Below are 15,448 nucleotides of genomic sequence, written 5' to 3'. Positions count from 1 at the left end.
TCTTAGAGCATTAAGTAACAAAGCATAAGTGTAAAGCGTAATAGTTGAGTGAAATTCATGCCATTTCATAAATTTAGCAAACTCAAATGACAGCTATTTTGTGGATTGGGGTTGGGAAGGATGGGCGTGACACCTTAACAATGATCCCTCCTTATTGCAGAAACTCACTTTTTTAACCAGTTTATTAATTAAGGCCCTTCCTGATCTGTCCCTCCAACTCCATCGTTAGCCCCTCACTTCTTTGAACTTTAATCTCCAGCAGTATGTTGTCTCAGAGTTAATGCCTTTAAATATACCCTTCCTGTTGCCTTCCCATTTACCTTTATTCTTTCCACATGTCATGGTTTCTGTCTCCTCCATGAAGCCTTCATTGTTTCTCCCTTTGTAAATCACTGTGGCTTTGTACTACTTGAGCTTTTATTTTATTCACATTTTTGTTTTTGCTCACATTATAATTATTTATTTGAGTTTGTCTCCCCTACAGGTGAGAGTTTCAGGTCAGATTTTACTTATCTTTATTTCTCCAGCAGTGTTAAGCACATAGCAGGTACTCAAGAAATGTTTGTTGAAAGAATAAATTTCACTTGTGTATTGGGTTTTCATCCACAGATCCAGGACTTAGGGAAATGTGAATGGCTGTTACTAAGTGTTTGTCTTAATAAGTTTTGGAATTTCACTTTTATTGGCGTTAACATTCCTCTTGACTGTTTATCCTTCTAGACATTGTGCTAAGTGTGCTATATGCATCATCTGTTAATTTCCACTACCTCCAGGTCCTCAAAGGAAGAAACTGCAGAGAGAATCAGGACTCAAACATAGGTCTGCTTGATCTCAAAGCTCTGTTTAACCTGTAGGCTCTACTAAACTGTCTCTTGTGCCTCCTCAATACCTTAGCATTAATTTACAAAGTTTACATGACCCACAGTATATTAATAGTCCTGGAAGTCATTGGCTAATATGGTTTACCTTCAATTAAGAGGTACAGAGAGTACTCATTCCTTAATATTCTCAGGTTATAGTTCATCTGTAGGAAAGTGGATAGTTGCAGCTTTCACGTAAGGCAAAGAAGTATTTTGTAATTAATAAGCATAATTTTCAAAACCTAGGCAATTATTTTTATTACCAGTATACCTTGGAATCTCTCCAGTCATATGTCTGTCAAAGCTGTCATAGCCTATTCCCAAATTTATATTACTCTCTTTGCAAAGGCATTAATTCAGAGTGATGTAGTTTCTGTTTTTATAGAGACTCATGTAGTTTGTAGTTTTTATAGATATCACACAAATGTACTGTATTTTAATTTTTCATATATTTGATTTTGGTTATGGTTGTTTATAATGATATGAATGAGAGCCATAAACATTATTTGAGTTATTCTGATTCTGAGTTTCAGCAGATTTCTTAACCTCAGCACTATTGACATTTTAGGCCAAGTAATTCTTTGTTTTAGGGGGTCTATTTTGTGTATTGTAAGATGTTTAGCAGCATCCTTGGCCCCTATTCTCTCTATATACCAGTAATCTCTCAGGTTTTGGCAACCAAAAGTATCTCCAGACATTGCCAGATATCACCTGGGAGGCAAAATTACCTTCATTTGAGAACCACTGGTTTAAGGGATTTAGAATCAACAAAAACAAAATTTTTAGGAAGTTTTTTTATGCTGTTACCTTTTAAAAAAAAAAAAAGGTTTATTGAGATACTCACGTATCATATAGTACAACAATTTTAAGTGTATATTCAATGGCTTTGGGTATACTCAGTGTTGTGCAGCCATCGCCACAATGTAATTTTAGAATATTTTCATAATCTCATGAAGAAACCCCCATTAGCAGTAACTCCCCATTTCTCCTCTCCATTCTCCCAGCCACATATTTGGTTATCTTTTTATGTTTACAGCCTCCTCGTTTAAGTCAGATCATAAAGCAAACCAAATCCTACTCAGAGTATGTCTGTTGAATGTTATTTGCAATTTAGGGAAACATTCTTTCAGAGTCCCTTAGACATTTGTTTGGGCAGACTACAAGTTTAATCTGTAAAGGAAATCAATCTAAATAGGCTGAGTTAAGAATCATTTTAGTATTATTCAGAACACTAAAAAGTTCCCCTGCCACCTCTGCCTACCCCTGCAAGTTTTATATCATAGAAATCAACAATTTTTGTTTCTCCTGGTCAATTCTAATAGAAAACCTCACTTCCTAGGCTGTGGACACAAAACACAGTTATGAAACACATATACCTAAAATAATATTTGAACCTGCTGTATAACTATTATTAAATAGGTCATTTTTAGTGAGTTAGTAGTTTGATTAATTTATTTACATGTGGATAGATAAATAGTTGGTTTTGTTTTGTTTATTTTTCAAATTTGTGGGTCTGTCTTACCTATACAATAATGTTACTTGCTATGCACTATAAGAAAAAACCTTGCAAATTTTTTTTTTCCATAAGAAGAAATAAGGCCTAGTTGAATTATCTTGGGTCTATTTTTTAATCTATGAAATAGAAATTTTAATAACTGTCCTACTTCTTTCAAAGGATTGGTGTGAAATACTAAAAGAATCAAATTAGTAGGAGTTGAAGGAAATTGGCAGTAACTTATACCTTCATCTTTTATTATTTTTACTTTCCCCCATGTTCCTGTATGTTTAAATGTTATTAAAGTATCAGAATTTTTTAAAATGTTTTTTATAGTTGACCAAGCCATGTTTCCTTTGGTTTTAATGTATATGGTTAAAATTTATGCACCATGTAAAATATTTTCAACAAATTAGATTAAGGGTCTTTAATAAATAGAGCTACACAAAGAAGACCTGAGTTCTAATGGATAAATGGAAAAGGATATAAACACACAATTCAGAAAGAATATTCAAATGGCCAATAAATATTTGAAAAAGATGTTCAATTCCATTAGGAATCAAATAAATACAGATAAAAGCAGTAAAATGCCATATTGGGTCTATTAATTATTAAAGTTTTTTTTTCCTTTTAAAATTAGTCTTTAATAATGCTGTCATAGTAATACATGGAAACATTTTTCTTGTTAGGAAGAAGAATTGTAACTGTTAAAAGTATGGCTAAAGCTCTCATTGACCGTACCCTAATCTCAGATGCCTTTTTAGAGAAAAACATTCTTAATCAGTTTGTTATGTATCTTTTCAGACCTTTTCTCATTTATTTACCACATGTGAATGTCACTGTAGGAAATATATAGTACCTGTGGGGGTATACATCATAATGTAAACATTTATCAGCAACTTTGATTTTCACATAACTATTTGTTTTAAAGGTTTATCTTATGTTAATACATAATGATTTCTTTCATTCTTCTTGATGACTACAGATTATTCCACTGCATGTCTGTTCCACAGTTATTTATCTGTTCCTCAAGCCATAGTTATATTTAGGCTATTTCTCATTTTTCACTATTGCCAACACTGTTGCAATGAATATCCTTTTGTGGTCTGTGTTAAAAGAAAAAGCAGAGTATAAGTAGAATGGGATTGCTGGGGAGAGGAGGCCATTACAGTTTCAAATAGAGCAGTTAGGATGGGTAGGCCACATTGAGAAGGTGACATTAGACCAAAGACTAATAGGAAGTAAGGAAGTTGAATATACACATATACTGGGGAGAGACCATTCTGGGCAGAGATTGCAGAAGCCCAAATTTGGGACCATGCCAGGTGTGTTCAGGGAACAGAAAAGAGCCCAGCATGGCTGAAGTAGAGTGAGTCAGAGGATGAAATTGGGGAGGTAATGGGTGGCTAGGTTACATGGGACCTTGTAGGCAATTACAAGGCCTTTGGCTTTTACTCTGAATGAAATGGGGCACCATTGCAGGATTTTAACCAGAGAAGTGACATGATCTGACTTTACATTTTATGATGATTTTTCTGGCAATTATAGGACTCATAGAAGAAAGAAGGGCAGTGGTGGCAGAGAGACCAGTTAAGAAGCAATTGTAATAATCAAGCAAAAGAAAAAATGCTGTCTTGGGCAAAGGTGCAAGCAGTAGGGGTGATGCTTGGATCCTGGATGTATTTTGAAGGAGAAGTCAGCAGAGTTTTGATAACAGAGTGTGAAAGAAAGACAGGAATCAAGAATAAGAATGATGCCACAGACTTTGGTATAAGCAGTTGATAGGATGGAATTGTATACTTGTCTTAAGAAATTAAAATTTTTTTTCTTGTTTTTTTTTTTTGAGACAGAGTCTTACTCTGTTGCCCAGGCTAGAGGGCTAGAGTTCGGTGACATGATCATAGATCACTGTAACCTCAAACTCCTGGGCTTAAGTGATCCTCCTGCCTCAGTCTCCTGAGTAGCTGGGACTACAAGCGTATGCCACCATGTCTGGCTAATTTTTCTATTTTTTGCGAAGATAGGGTCTTGCTCTGTTGCTTAGGCTGCTCTCGAACTCCTGGGCCTCAAGTGATCATTCCACTTCAGCTTCCCAAAGTGCTAGGATTATAGGCATGAGTAACCATGGCTGACCCAGAAATTTAAATTTTTATATGGTCAAATTTATCAATATTTTCCTTTGTCTTTTGTTTGTAGATCTTGTGTAAGAAGACTCTGCGGTTCTTCTGTATTTTGATCTAATATTTCTATTTTATGTTTTGTTTTGATTTTTACATTTAAGTTTTAAAAAAACTGTTTGCAGTTTACTTTTGTGAATGGTGAGAGATTTAGATCTAAACCTTCTCCTCCACCCTGTGTACACCCAGATGGCTAATAGTCTCAAGCCAAAACACTTGGTTGTTTCCTCCTTTCTCTCTGATTTGAGATGTCATTTTTATTAATACTAAATTTATACACACACACACAGTCTGTTTTAGTCTATGTGTTCAGTTCTGTTACTCTAGTCCTAAGCTGTTACTGTAGCTTTGTAACATATCTTTATTCTACTCTTCTGCTTTTTCAAAGTTGTCTTAGTTGATCTTTCACATGTTGAATCAACTAGAGTTTCATGGAAAAATTTTGAATTTGTGATTGCATTTACTTCATAGAATAATTTTAGAAAAGTTAACACATTTATAGTAATAATTCTTTCCATCTAAGGACATATATTTCTCTCCATTCAGGTCTTGTTTTATGTCCTTTATTAAATCTTCCTCAAGATCTTGTACGTTTCTAATTAGATTTTCTTAGGTATTCATTGTTGCTGTTATGATTGGAATATTTTTGTTTTTCTTTTTGAGTTGTTTAATGCTGGTGTAGAGGAAAACTGTTGATTTTCTTATGTTGATCTCATATTTGGCCATCTTGCTGAAATGTCATATTTTAATAATGTATCATTAGTTTGTCTAATAATTTTCCAAATATATAATTATATCTTTTGTAAATCATAACAGTTTTGTTACTTCCCTTTAATTCTTTATTTCTTGTATAGATCTATTATCTATTTTATTGCATTGATTTAGACCTTCAGGAAATATAAAATATTAGAGGTGAGAATAGGAATTGCTTCTGTTAGAAAGCATAGTAAGCTATCAATTTTTTGTTTGCTAAATGCTTTTTAAAATCCTACTGAACTTCTCCTGTGCATGAGATGCATCAGGATTCTTATATACTTCCAGTGGAAATGTAAATGATTGCAACTCTTATATATGCCCCTGTAATTTTATAATCTGTATAAAGTCTTATAAATGTTTCCTACCCTTTGACCTAGTAATCTCACTTCTAGGACTCTCTCGCTTGGAAATAAGAAGAAAAAATATTTTTGTTCAAGTTGCTCATTATTTATGTGTTACTTATAATAAGTGGAAATAATTTAAATGTCTACTAGTAGACTAATGGTTTTGTAAATTATGGTGTATATAAATGATGAAATATTGTCCCATTATGTTATTTTAAAAGAATTTGTAGTAACTTGGAAGTACATATATTATTAAATAAAAGTAGACTACAGAATTGTTATGTAGTAGAATTATATTAGTGTCAAAATGCACTGAGTAAAGATTAGAACAAAGATTAGATCATTACATCAAAATCATATTAGTGGTAATCTGTGAGTAATTATTATATGCATTATTTTTTCTCCTTCATACTTTTCTGTGGTGAGCATGCATTGGTCTTAAAATCAGAAGAAAAAGAAAAAGTATATGTGTTTGTAATACTAAACAATTTACTTTCCTCAAAATAGTTAGAAAGGGGGACATCTTAGCCTAGTCTCTAAATGGCAAGCTTAGTTGCAACTTTTCAAAGTAAAAAATTTTTATAATACTCTTTTCAAAAAAGAGTGAGTAGCAAATGTTATGTGATAGATTTGATACCTGAGAGAGAAGTACGTGGTTTTGGTGGCAAGATTGTGATTTATACTCTGAAATCTGTTCCTAAATGATCTGAATGCTGTATCAGTGAATCAGGAGGGAATTGTGATAAAATATGTACTTGTTTGGTTTCTCACTGTCTTGCCACCTGTGTTGCATGTGTATTGCAAAGTAGCTGTCATCTAGTAGTCCTATGATATGCTGCTGGCCTAGTTTTGTAAGAAAGCTTCTATGTTTATATGGATTTTAGGTTATCATTCACTTTATTTAGGAAACATTCATGGAATGTTTCCAGTACACCAGGAACTTTCATTAGCTAAAAGACAAATGACAAAACCACACAGATGTCCTCTGTCCTGAGCAGCTTTTGTTGGAAATAGTTTATGATTAAAATTGTAACGGAATGAGGTGTGGTATCTGATGAGCAAAACCAGGAATACTTAAATTCAAATTCTACCAATCCTTGAGGTCCCTTAGGGAGCTAGGTATACTGAAATTCAGGCCAGAATTTATTGGCTTAGGTGCAGGCTCACTGGCTCAAAATCCAGAGAACTAGGCTATTCTATATGGAATATGCCATTTTCCTTTTCTAGTTAAACTTACTTTTCCTTCTTCCTCTAAACTGAAATTCAGGTCTCAGGTCTTTACCTACTCTACTGAGGTAAAAGACTACTTACGCCAAAGGAAAATGTGTGAGAAACAAAGTTTTTCTCAAACACCCATTCCAGACATTGTTGAGTATCCAGTAATCTAATATCTTGCTACCTACCAACCAACTGCAGTACCCGCCCTTCCCATTACCTTGGCCCAGTTTCTATACTTGAAAAAAGCAGAATGAAAAAAGAAAAAGTAAGAAAGATGGCTCCAGCTGCTCCAAGCAGCCTTGGAATGCTTTTACCTCTGGCAGCGTGGAAGAAAGAAAAGAAGGGCCATCCTCAATCTGTTCCACCATGATGTATAGTTACAATACCAAGAAATCTTGAGTTATTTTAAGAATTATTTTAAAACACAGTTTTAGTGATAGGAGAGAGGTTAGAAACTAAAGTTTCAGAGGAGAAATAATAAATAATTTTTTCCCTTCAGTTATTCCAATATTGATGGTGTTTTATAGCTGTAAATATATAGTTTCTATAATGACTTACCTTTTACATTCTCACCAGCATTGTCATTGACACAGCTTCTTATATATTTTAACATTTTTATCACCAGTTTTTCCTTGACAAATGGAGTACATAGCCATTTCAACAAACCAGCTTCCCCCCACCCACCTAACAGCTTTTCCTATGCTTGTTTTTTATTATAGTCCTAATTTTCCTGATTGACTTATAACTAATAGTAGTCTTATTAATGCAAATTTCATTCTCTAGTTAGTAAGTCATACTGTATCCAGCTCATGCTACTAAAAAAATTATACTTCAGGAGAAATTTTTGTACTCATAATTGTAACATAGTGACAGCATCCACTAGCACATGGGCTGATCATGTGTTCATAAGTCTAACATACCCAGGCAGTACATTTTTAGGAAGGAAAAATGAAGGGAGGCTTACTTAGCTCCTGAAGACCAATAATTTACAGTCTAGTTGGAAAGACAAAATAAACAGGCATTTATAATATACATTCACTATATAGCTTGTCTATTATTATAATAAAATTATGCACATGATATGGGAAAATAAGGAAGAGATATCTGAGCCAGACTCAGAGAGGAACTTATCAGAAAGACTTGTCAAAGGGATAACATATGAACTGAATTCTCTAAGAGGAATAGGCTTTTGCCAGATGATGGGAGATGGAGATTTTGGGTGGAAGAATGTGGAATATTCCAGCTATATTACTTAAAGGCCCAGAGCCAATCAAACATGGAACGTTAAAGGAAATGGGAGTTCACTGTAGGTGGTGGTGAGAGTGGGAGTGGAGGAGGAGTGCCAGGAGATGAAGCTATAAAAGTAAGCAAGAGCTAGATTATGAAGAGCTTATGTACTATGCTAGGAAATGTTGACCTTATTGTGAGTGTATGGAGGGCCCATTGACTTTTGAGGACACTAAATTTGCAATATGGAGATGGGAAGGGAGAAAACTGATATAGTGGTGATGAGGCCCTGTACAATCAATAGAGATGGAGAAAATGGACAAATTTGGGATATTTTGAAGAGATAGACTCAACAGGGATCATTGACTAACAAAAGTAATACATACAGCATAAAAGAGAATAGCCTTTGGAGTTAGCTAGATCCGGGTTCAAATCTCAGCTCTGTCACTCACTCATTTTGTGACCCTGGATGTTTTACGTACCCCTCAGAACCTTAGTTTCCTTATTTTAAAATTGAAATAGAATATTCGGCCTATAGGGATGTGAGGAGTAAGTGAAGTAATATAACATATGTAAAGCATCCAGTAAAGTGCCTTACCACATAGTGGATATAAAATGATGGCTGCCCTTATTGTGAGGGATGAAGGAGATGGAGGGGAGTTAAGAATGACTTCCAAGCTTTCTATTTGATTAATGAGAAAGAGCTAGATTAGGAAAGTTGGGTGACCTGTCTGGTTCTTAGATTGCTTGTGAGGAATCTGGGATGGTAATGTTCCCTGGCAGATGACAGTAAGAGTATGACACTCGTGAGTAGAAGGTACAAATTTGGGAGACATCAGCTTACAGATGGTATTACAAGTTATAAAAGTGGATGAGATCATCCAAGAAGAGAGTTAGAATGAGAAGTCAGAACCCTGGAGAGTAGCCTAGGAAGAGTGGAGCAAGGGGAGCCTGGCGAGAACATTGAAGTGGGGGTGGTCAGAGGAGTAGGAAGAACACCAGTGTGGAGCAGTATGAGTGAGGCTCAAGGAGGAGAGCAGTTCAAGAAGAGAGTGGGATTAGCAGCTCCAGAGGCTCCAGAGGCTCCAGAGAGTTGGCGTAATAGCAAGGGGAAGACTATCTTTGGGTTTACTAACAAAGAAATTATTAGTTGACTTCTGTCATGATTTTTAGCAGAGTGATGGGCTATATGCTTAATTTCAGTGGTTTGAGGAGAGAATGAGAGATGCATGAAGGCAACCAGTGTAGATAAATCTCTTAAGAATGTGACATAAATTTTGGTTTAAATGCTGATTTTAAAGAGCTAACAGAGAAGAAGGGGTTTCTGAAGAGGTTGAATGTTAGCTCAGACAGTCAAGTTTCAAGAAGGATGTAGTGGTCAGTGGTGTCAAATGCAGCGGAGCAATCGTGTAATTGCTCACTGAGAAAATGTGCGTTGGATTTGGCCATTAGGAAGAAGTCTGTGAACCAGGAACTGAGACTGTGTGGGGAGTACTTTGAATGTTAGGCTTTGTTCAATGGAGAATGAGTGAAAGTTATTGAGCATGGAAGTGAGATGATCAGAACACCACTTTTTGATTTTCTGGCAGAAGTCTGAAGGATGAGATAGGAGGGAAGGGTCCATTTAGGCTAGTAAAGGCACAAAGTAACAAGGGCCTGGATCAGGGTGATGATGCTGGCGAAAGAAAGATAAGTGCAAGAGCTGTTATGCAGGAGCACCTTTATAACTTGACAGTTGCTGGATGTAATGGGGAAAGAAGTAGCCTACAAGTTGACATTTTAATGTTCTGAGTGTGAGTAATGAGAATAGGAGTAGCCAAACAGGGGCATTAGTATTAATAGAAGCAAGATTGGAAGATAAATTCATTTTTCATTTTTAAACCTTCATTTTTTTATTAAGCATATGTTATTGTGTGGCTACTATGTTTTAATCACTGTTCCTGATACTAGAGTTACAGCAGTGAATATAACAGGCAAGATCCCTGCTTTCGTGGCACTTAACATTCAGAAGTGAGGTGAAGACAGAAAAAAAATAGAATAAAAAAACAAGGTACTGTAAGACAAACAAGACAAAACTAGGTAATGATATAGAGATATACTAAGGGGAACCACTTTTAGATGGTGTGGTCAGGAATGGTATTTCTAAAGAGGAGCGATTTGAACTGAGACCGGAATATTAATAAGGAATCAACTATGCAAAGATCTGGGTGCAAAGGCATCCGTATCCAGACTGGAGAGTATGTGCAAAGGCCCTAAGAAGGGAATGAGCTTGATTTGTTTGAGGGCCAAAAGAAAGGCCAGTATATCAGGAGCAGAAGGAGCAAGGGAGAGACTAATACAAGATGAGGTCTGAAACGTAGATACAATTAAACTTAAGCAGGACCTTGGAGGTCTTGCTGTAGTTTGGTGGCTTATTTAGCAGTAGAAATGAAAGAAAATTAGTATATTGAACTCGAGCTCTCTGTGAGACATCTGGTGAAGAAGTCAGTTATAAGGCTTCAATATATAAACTCAAATATGATTTTCCTAGTATTATTCAGTGAAAGACCTTGCCAAGTTGTTTAGGCACTGAATAAATAAACACTGATAACATGGAGGCTTGAGGAATGTGTCAAGGAAATGGTCAAGGGATCTGAGGGATCAGAAATCCCTAGCGGTTCTTTAACATAATGAAGGTTATCTTAAATATCATTACAACCTGAAAGAAATGACCAACTGTTGTATGAATAGTAGCTGGAAAACTTGTGGCCAGAAATATCGTATGACTTCATGGGATGTGAAGAGTACTTGCCAACTTAAAATGCCTGCATCTCCATAGGGACCATGCAGTAAAGACTTTCTGTAGTGCTCATTCAGACAGAACTCCCATTTCCAGAAATGCATTTTTTTTTTTTTTTTTTTTGCAGTAAACAGGGAGTATGTGTATCACTGTGCTTCTAGGCACACAAATAGTTTGCTTAGCCAAGGTCATCCTTAAGGGATCTGGTTTTACTGAATATGTGCTCAAAAGATACACTGAGACATAATAATTATACTTTACATTTAGGTATTGCTTTGCAGTTTTTATAGCCTTTACCCTTGGAAAATCAACTTGATCTTCAGAAACAACTCTTTAAAGTAGATAGGGTAGGGGACAAGAATTTAGGGAGGTCAGTGTTAATATTTTAGAGTTGAGGAAACTGAGGATCTCCGAGTGCACAGTGATAAATTAACAATTTCTGACTTCACTTACACTGCTTTACTTATCACACCATGCTAAGTCAAAGGTGAACAAAATGTAAACTTCAGTAGAGGTTTGTATCCTTACTAAAACAGTGACAAAATATATTTTGTAATTTGTATTTTAGTTGTAGGTGCTACCAAAAGGATTCAGAGTGCTGTGGATACACAGAGGAGGGTGAGCTTGACTTTGGGAGAGTCAGAGGTTTACTAATAATCTCATATAGAAAATGTGTGCCATTTTCCCACTTGGTAATTTTTATTGGCTTTTCTTGATTGCTCCATAAGTTTAAAGTACCACATGTTTATTTCTGCTAGCATATTTTAATCTTGTATTGCCACACAACTCAGTGGAGACTAATAGTAATAATAGCTAACATGTAATGAACAGTTCTGTGCCAGGCACTGTGATAAAGGATTTTTAAAAACTCAACTTCATTTAATCCTTATATCAACTCTCTAAGGTGGGAGCATTCTTTTATAAATTGGTGTTTTCAGTCCATTCACATACTTGATATTCTCACACCTGATGGAGAGAATGTAGAACTCTGAGAATGAAAAGATAATTATATGGCATTGTACTTCAGGATAAAGTTAAGCCATGCAAATAGATATTTTTTGGTCATGTTATGTATTATTTATTATATTTTTCCCTAAGTGAAGAAGCCAAGCTGGTATATGTACTAACCTGACAGATGAAATCTAAGCCATGTAACGTGAGTGAATAAAGTAATAATATGTTAAATGTCTTTTTATGATTATAGTGACAATATGTAATCATCATAGGTGGTTGGGCATTTAAAAAAACACTTTCTGTGTTACTAAAAAAATGGCTAATCAGTAAAAACATATATACTTACACTATTTAGAAATGAGAAATGTCCATAAAACTTAATCCTTTGTTTAGTGACTTTTCACTCCTGTATTTTCTCAGCATAAATGAGATATGTTGCTTTGTGTATATATAGCATCTTTCATCTGAGTGCTTTTCAAATGTCTCATGAATCCTTATAGTACTTTAGTGTGGTAGGTAGGAGTAGGGAGTATTATTATCTTCATTTTTTAGATGGAGAGAGAAATTAAGCCACAAAGAGGGTTAAATGATTTATGTATAGTCCTATCATCTAAAGAGGCAACCTGAGCTACTAAAGTAAGAATATTATATTAATATTTTAGGAGGATTGACACATTGAACCCTTTACTTTTTGTACCTTACACAGATTATTAGAACAAATGTGTTAGCTTTAAAATGTCCACTTGGAATTTTTTATCCTTTCTTTAGAAATAGAAAACATTGTAATACTTTTTTGCTTCCTTTTTAGGTCAGCAGCAAGGACAAGATGGAGTAAAAGTCCAGCAAGCTACTATAGCCCCTGTAACTGTAGCAGTTGGAGGAATTGCTAATGCAACGATAGGTGCTGTTAGTCCTGACCAACTCACACAAGTGCATTTGCAGCAAGGCCAGCAAACTTCTGATCAAGAGGTACAGCCTGGCAAGAGGCTTCGAAGAGTTGCCTGTTCCTGTCCTAATTGTAGGGAAGGAGAAGGAAGGTAAGTGCTCTATCTTAAACTCTCTCTCTGTGGAAGCATAAAATAGTAGTTAAAACCAAGTTATTGGTTAGGTACTTTGGACACTAGAACCTCACTACCTTTGCAGTCCAGAAGTTGAGATATAATATTACGAAGGGAATTAAGTTCTTCTGTTTTAGGAATGGAATTTGAGTGGGCCTTTGCCTTGTACCTTACACTTTTTAAGAATAGTTTTCTTTTCTCATATGTAATGCAAAATTTTTACAGATTTATTGATATAAAACTTATACAATTCATCCATTTAAAGTGTACAATTTGGTGGTTTTTAAATATATTCAGAGTTGTGTAGCCATAACCATAATCAATTTTAGAAACTTTTTGTCATCTCCAGAAGAAATTCTGTATCCTTTAGACATCACCCTCTCATCCCCTCAACCTTTCCATTCTAGGCAACCACTAAGCTAATTTCTGTCTTTGTAGATTTGCCTATTCTGGACAATTCATATAAATGGAATCATACAATATGTGGTCTTTTAAGACTGGCTTCTTTCCTTTAGCATGTTTTCAAGGTTCAGGCAATATTATGGCATGAGTAATGGAAAAATAATATTCCATTGCATGGATATACAATATTTTGTTTATCTTATCACTTGATGGACATTTGAGTTTATTTTCACTCATTGATCATTATGATCAATGATAAACATTGATGTAAGTGTTTGTGTGGACATATATTTTAATTTCACTTTCATTTATGTAGCTATAAGTGGTATTGCTGGGTCATATGGCAACCTGTGTTTAACCATTTGAGGACTGTTTTTCAAAGTGGCTGAACCATTTTATATTTCCACCACCAATGTATGAAGGTTCCAGTTTCTCTGCATCATTGCCAGTACTTGTCATTATCTGACTTTTTGATTATAACTATCCTACTGGATCTGAAGTGGTATCTTAGAGTGGTTTTCATTTACATTTTCCTGATGACTAATGATGTTGAGCCATCTTTCCATGTGCTTTTTGGCTATGTGTATACCTTTGGAGAAATGTTTATTTAGATCCCTTGCCCATTTTTAATTATATTATTTATCTTTTTATTATTGAATTATATCTTTATATAATCTAGATACAAGTCCCTTATCAGATAATACAATTTGCAAATATTGTCTCCCATTGTGTGGATTGTCTTTATACTTTCTCGATAGTGTCCTTTGAAGCACGAAAGTTTTTAATTTTCAAGTCCAGTTTTTTCTACTTTTTTCCTTTGTTGCTTCCACTTTTGGTGTTATATCTAAGAATCCATTGCCAATTCTGAGGTCATGAAGATTCCTAGGTTTTGGAGGTTTTTTTTTTGGCGGGAGGTAGAGTTTTACAATTTATGCTCTTACATTTAGGTCTTTAATCAATTTGGGGTTAACTTTTGTATATGGTGTTAGGTAAGGGTCCATCTAACACCGTTTGTTGAAAAAACTGTCCTTTCCCCCTTTAATTGCTTTGGCACTCATGATGAAAATCAGTTGACCATAGACACAAGGGTTTATTTCTGGACTCTCAATTCTATTCCATTGATCTATATGTCTGTCTTTATGCCAGTACCATACTGGTTGATTACTTTGGCTTTGTAATAACTTTGAAATTAGGAAATTTGAGTCCTCCATCTTGTTATTCTTCAAAATTGTCTTGACTATTTAGGAACACTTGCAATTGCATGTGAATTTTAGAATCAGTTTATCAGTTTCTACAAAGAAGCCAGATGGTATTCTAATGGGAATTGCACTGAATCTGTAGGTCAATTTGGAGACTATTGCCAACTTGAACAATATTATGTCTTTTGATCCATGCCCGTGGAATGTTTTCCTGTTTATTTAGCTCTTCTCCAACTTCTTTCATAAGTATTTTGTAGTTTTCAGAGTATAAGATTTACACTTTTGTTAAGTTTATTCCACTTTTATTCTTTTTGATACTATTGTAAATAGGACTATTGTATCATTCATTGCAAGTGTGTAGAAATACATTGATTTTTGTATATTAATTTTATATCCTGTAACTTTTGCTGAACTCTTTTATTAGTAATAATAGTTTTTAACTGGATTCCTTAGGATTTCTATATGGAAGGTGATGGCATATGTGAATAGACATAGTTTTACTGTTTCCTTTCCACTCTGGAGGAGTTCTATTTGTTTTTCTTACCTAATTGCTCTGTCTAGAACCTTCAGTGCAGTATTGACTAGAATTGGCAAAATTATACATCCTTGTTTTGTTTCTATTAATACTTAAGAGAAAAGCATAAGTACATTGTTAGCTCTGGGGCCCTTAATCAAGTTGAGGAAGCTCCCTCTATTCCTGTTTTATTGAGTATTTTTATGAAACAATAGTGGATTATGTCATGCTTTTGTGCATTTGTTGAGTTGATAATGTGGTTTTTGTTTTTTATTTTATTAATATAGTATATTAATTGATTGTCAGATATTATAGCACTTTTGCATTCCTGAGATGTATCTAACTTGGTCATGGTATATAATTTTTTCTATATGTTTCTGGATTCAGTTTGCTAGTATTTTGTTAAGGATTTTTGCGTCCATACTCAAAAGAGTTATTGGTCTGTGGTTTTCCTTTTTTGTAATG

At 34.8% G+C, this 15,448-nt stretch overlaps 1 protein-coding gene across 1 annotated transcript in view; it reads left to right on the top strand.

Moving 5' to 3' along the window:
- SP4 (Sp4 transcription factor) overlaps positions 1-15,448 on the top strand; it is a 77,872-nt gene that overhangs the window by 38,387 nt on the left and 24,037 nt on the right. The window contains exon 3 of the mRNA XM_069462024.1: positions 12,619-12,847. Coding sequence (XP_069318125.1) covers positions 12,619-12,847 — 229 coding nt within the window. The remainder of the gene's footprint in view (positions 1-12,618; positions 12,848-15,448) is intronic.

This window comes from Eulemur rufifrons, chromosome 29 (genome assembly GCF_041146395.1).
Source record: "Eulemur rufifrons isolate Redbay chromosome 29, OSU_ERuf_1, whole genome shotgun sequence".
NCBI classification, from domain to species: Eukaryota; Metazoa; Chordata; class Mammalia; order Primates; family Lemuridae; genus Eulemur; species Eulemur rufifrons.
This window is presented reverse-complemented; position numbering and strand designations above follow the sequence as displayed.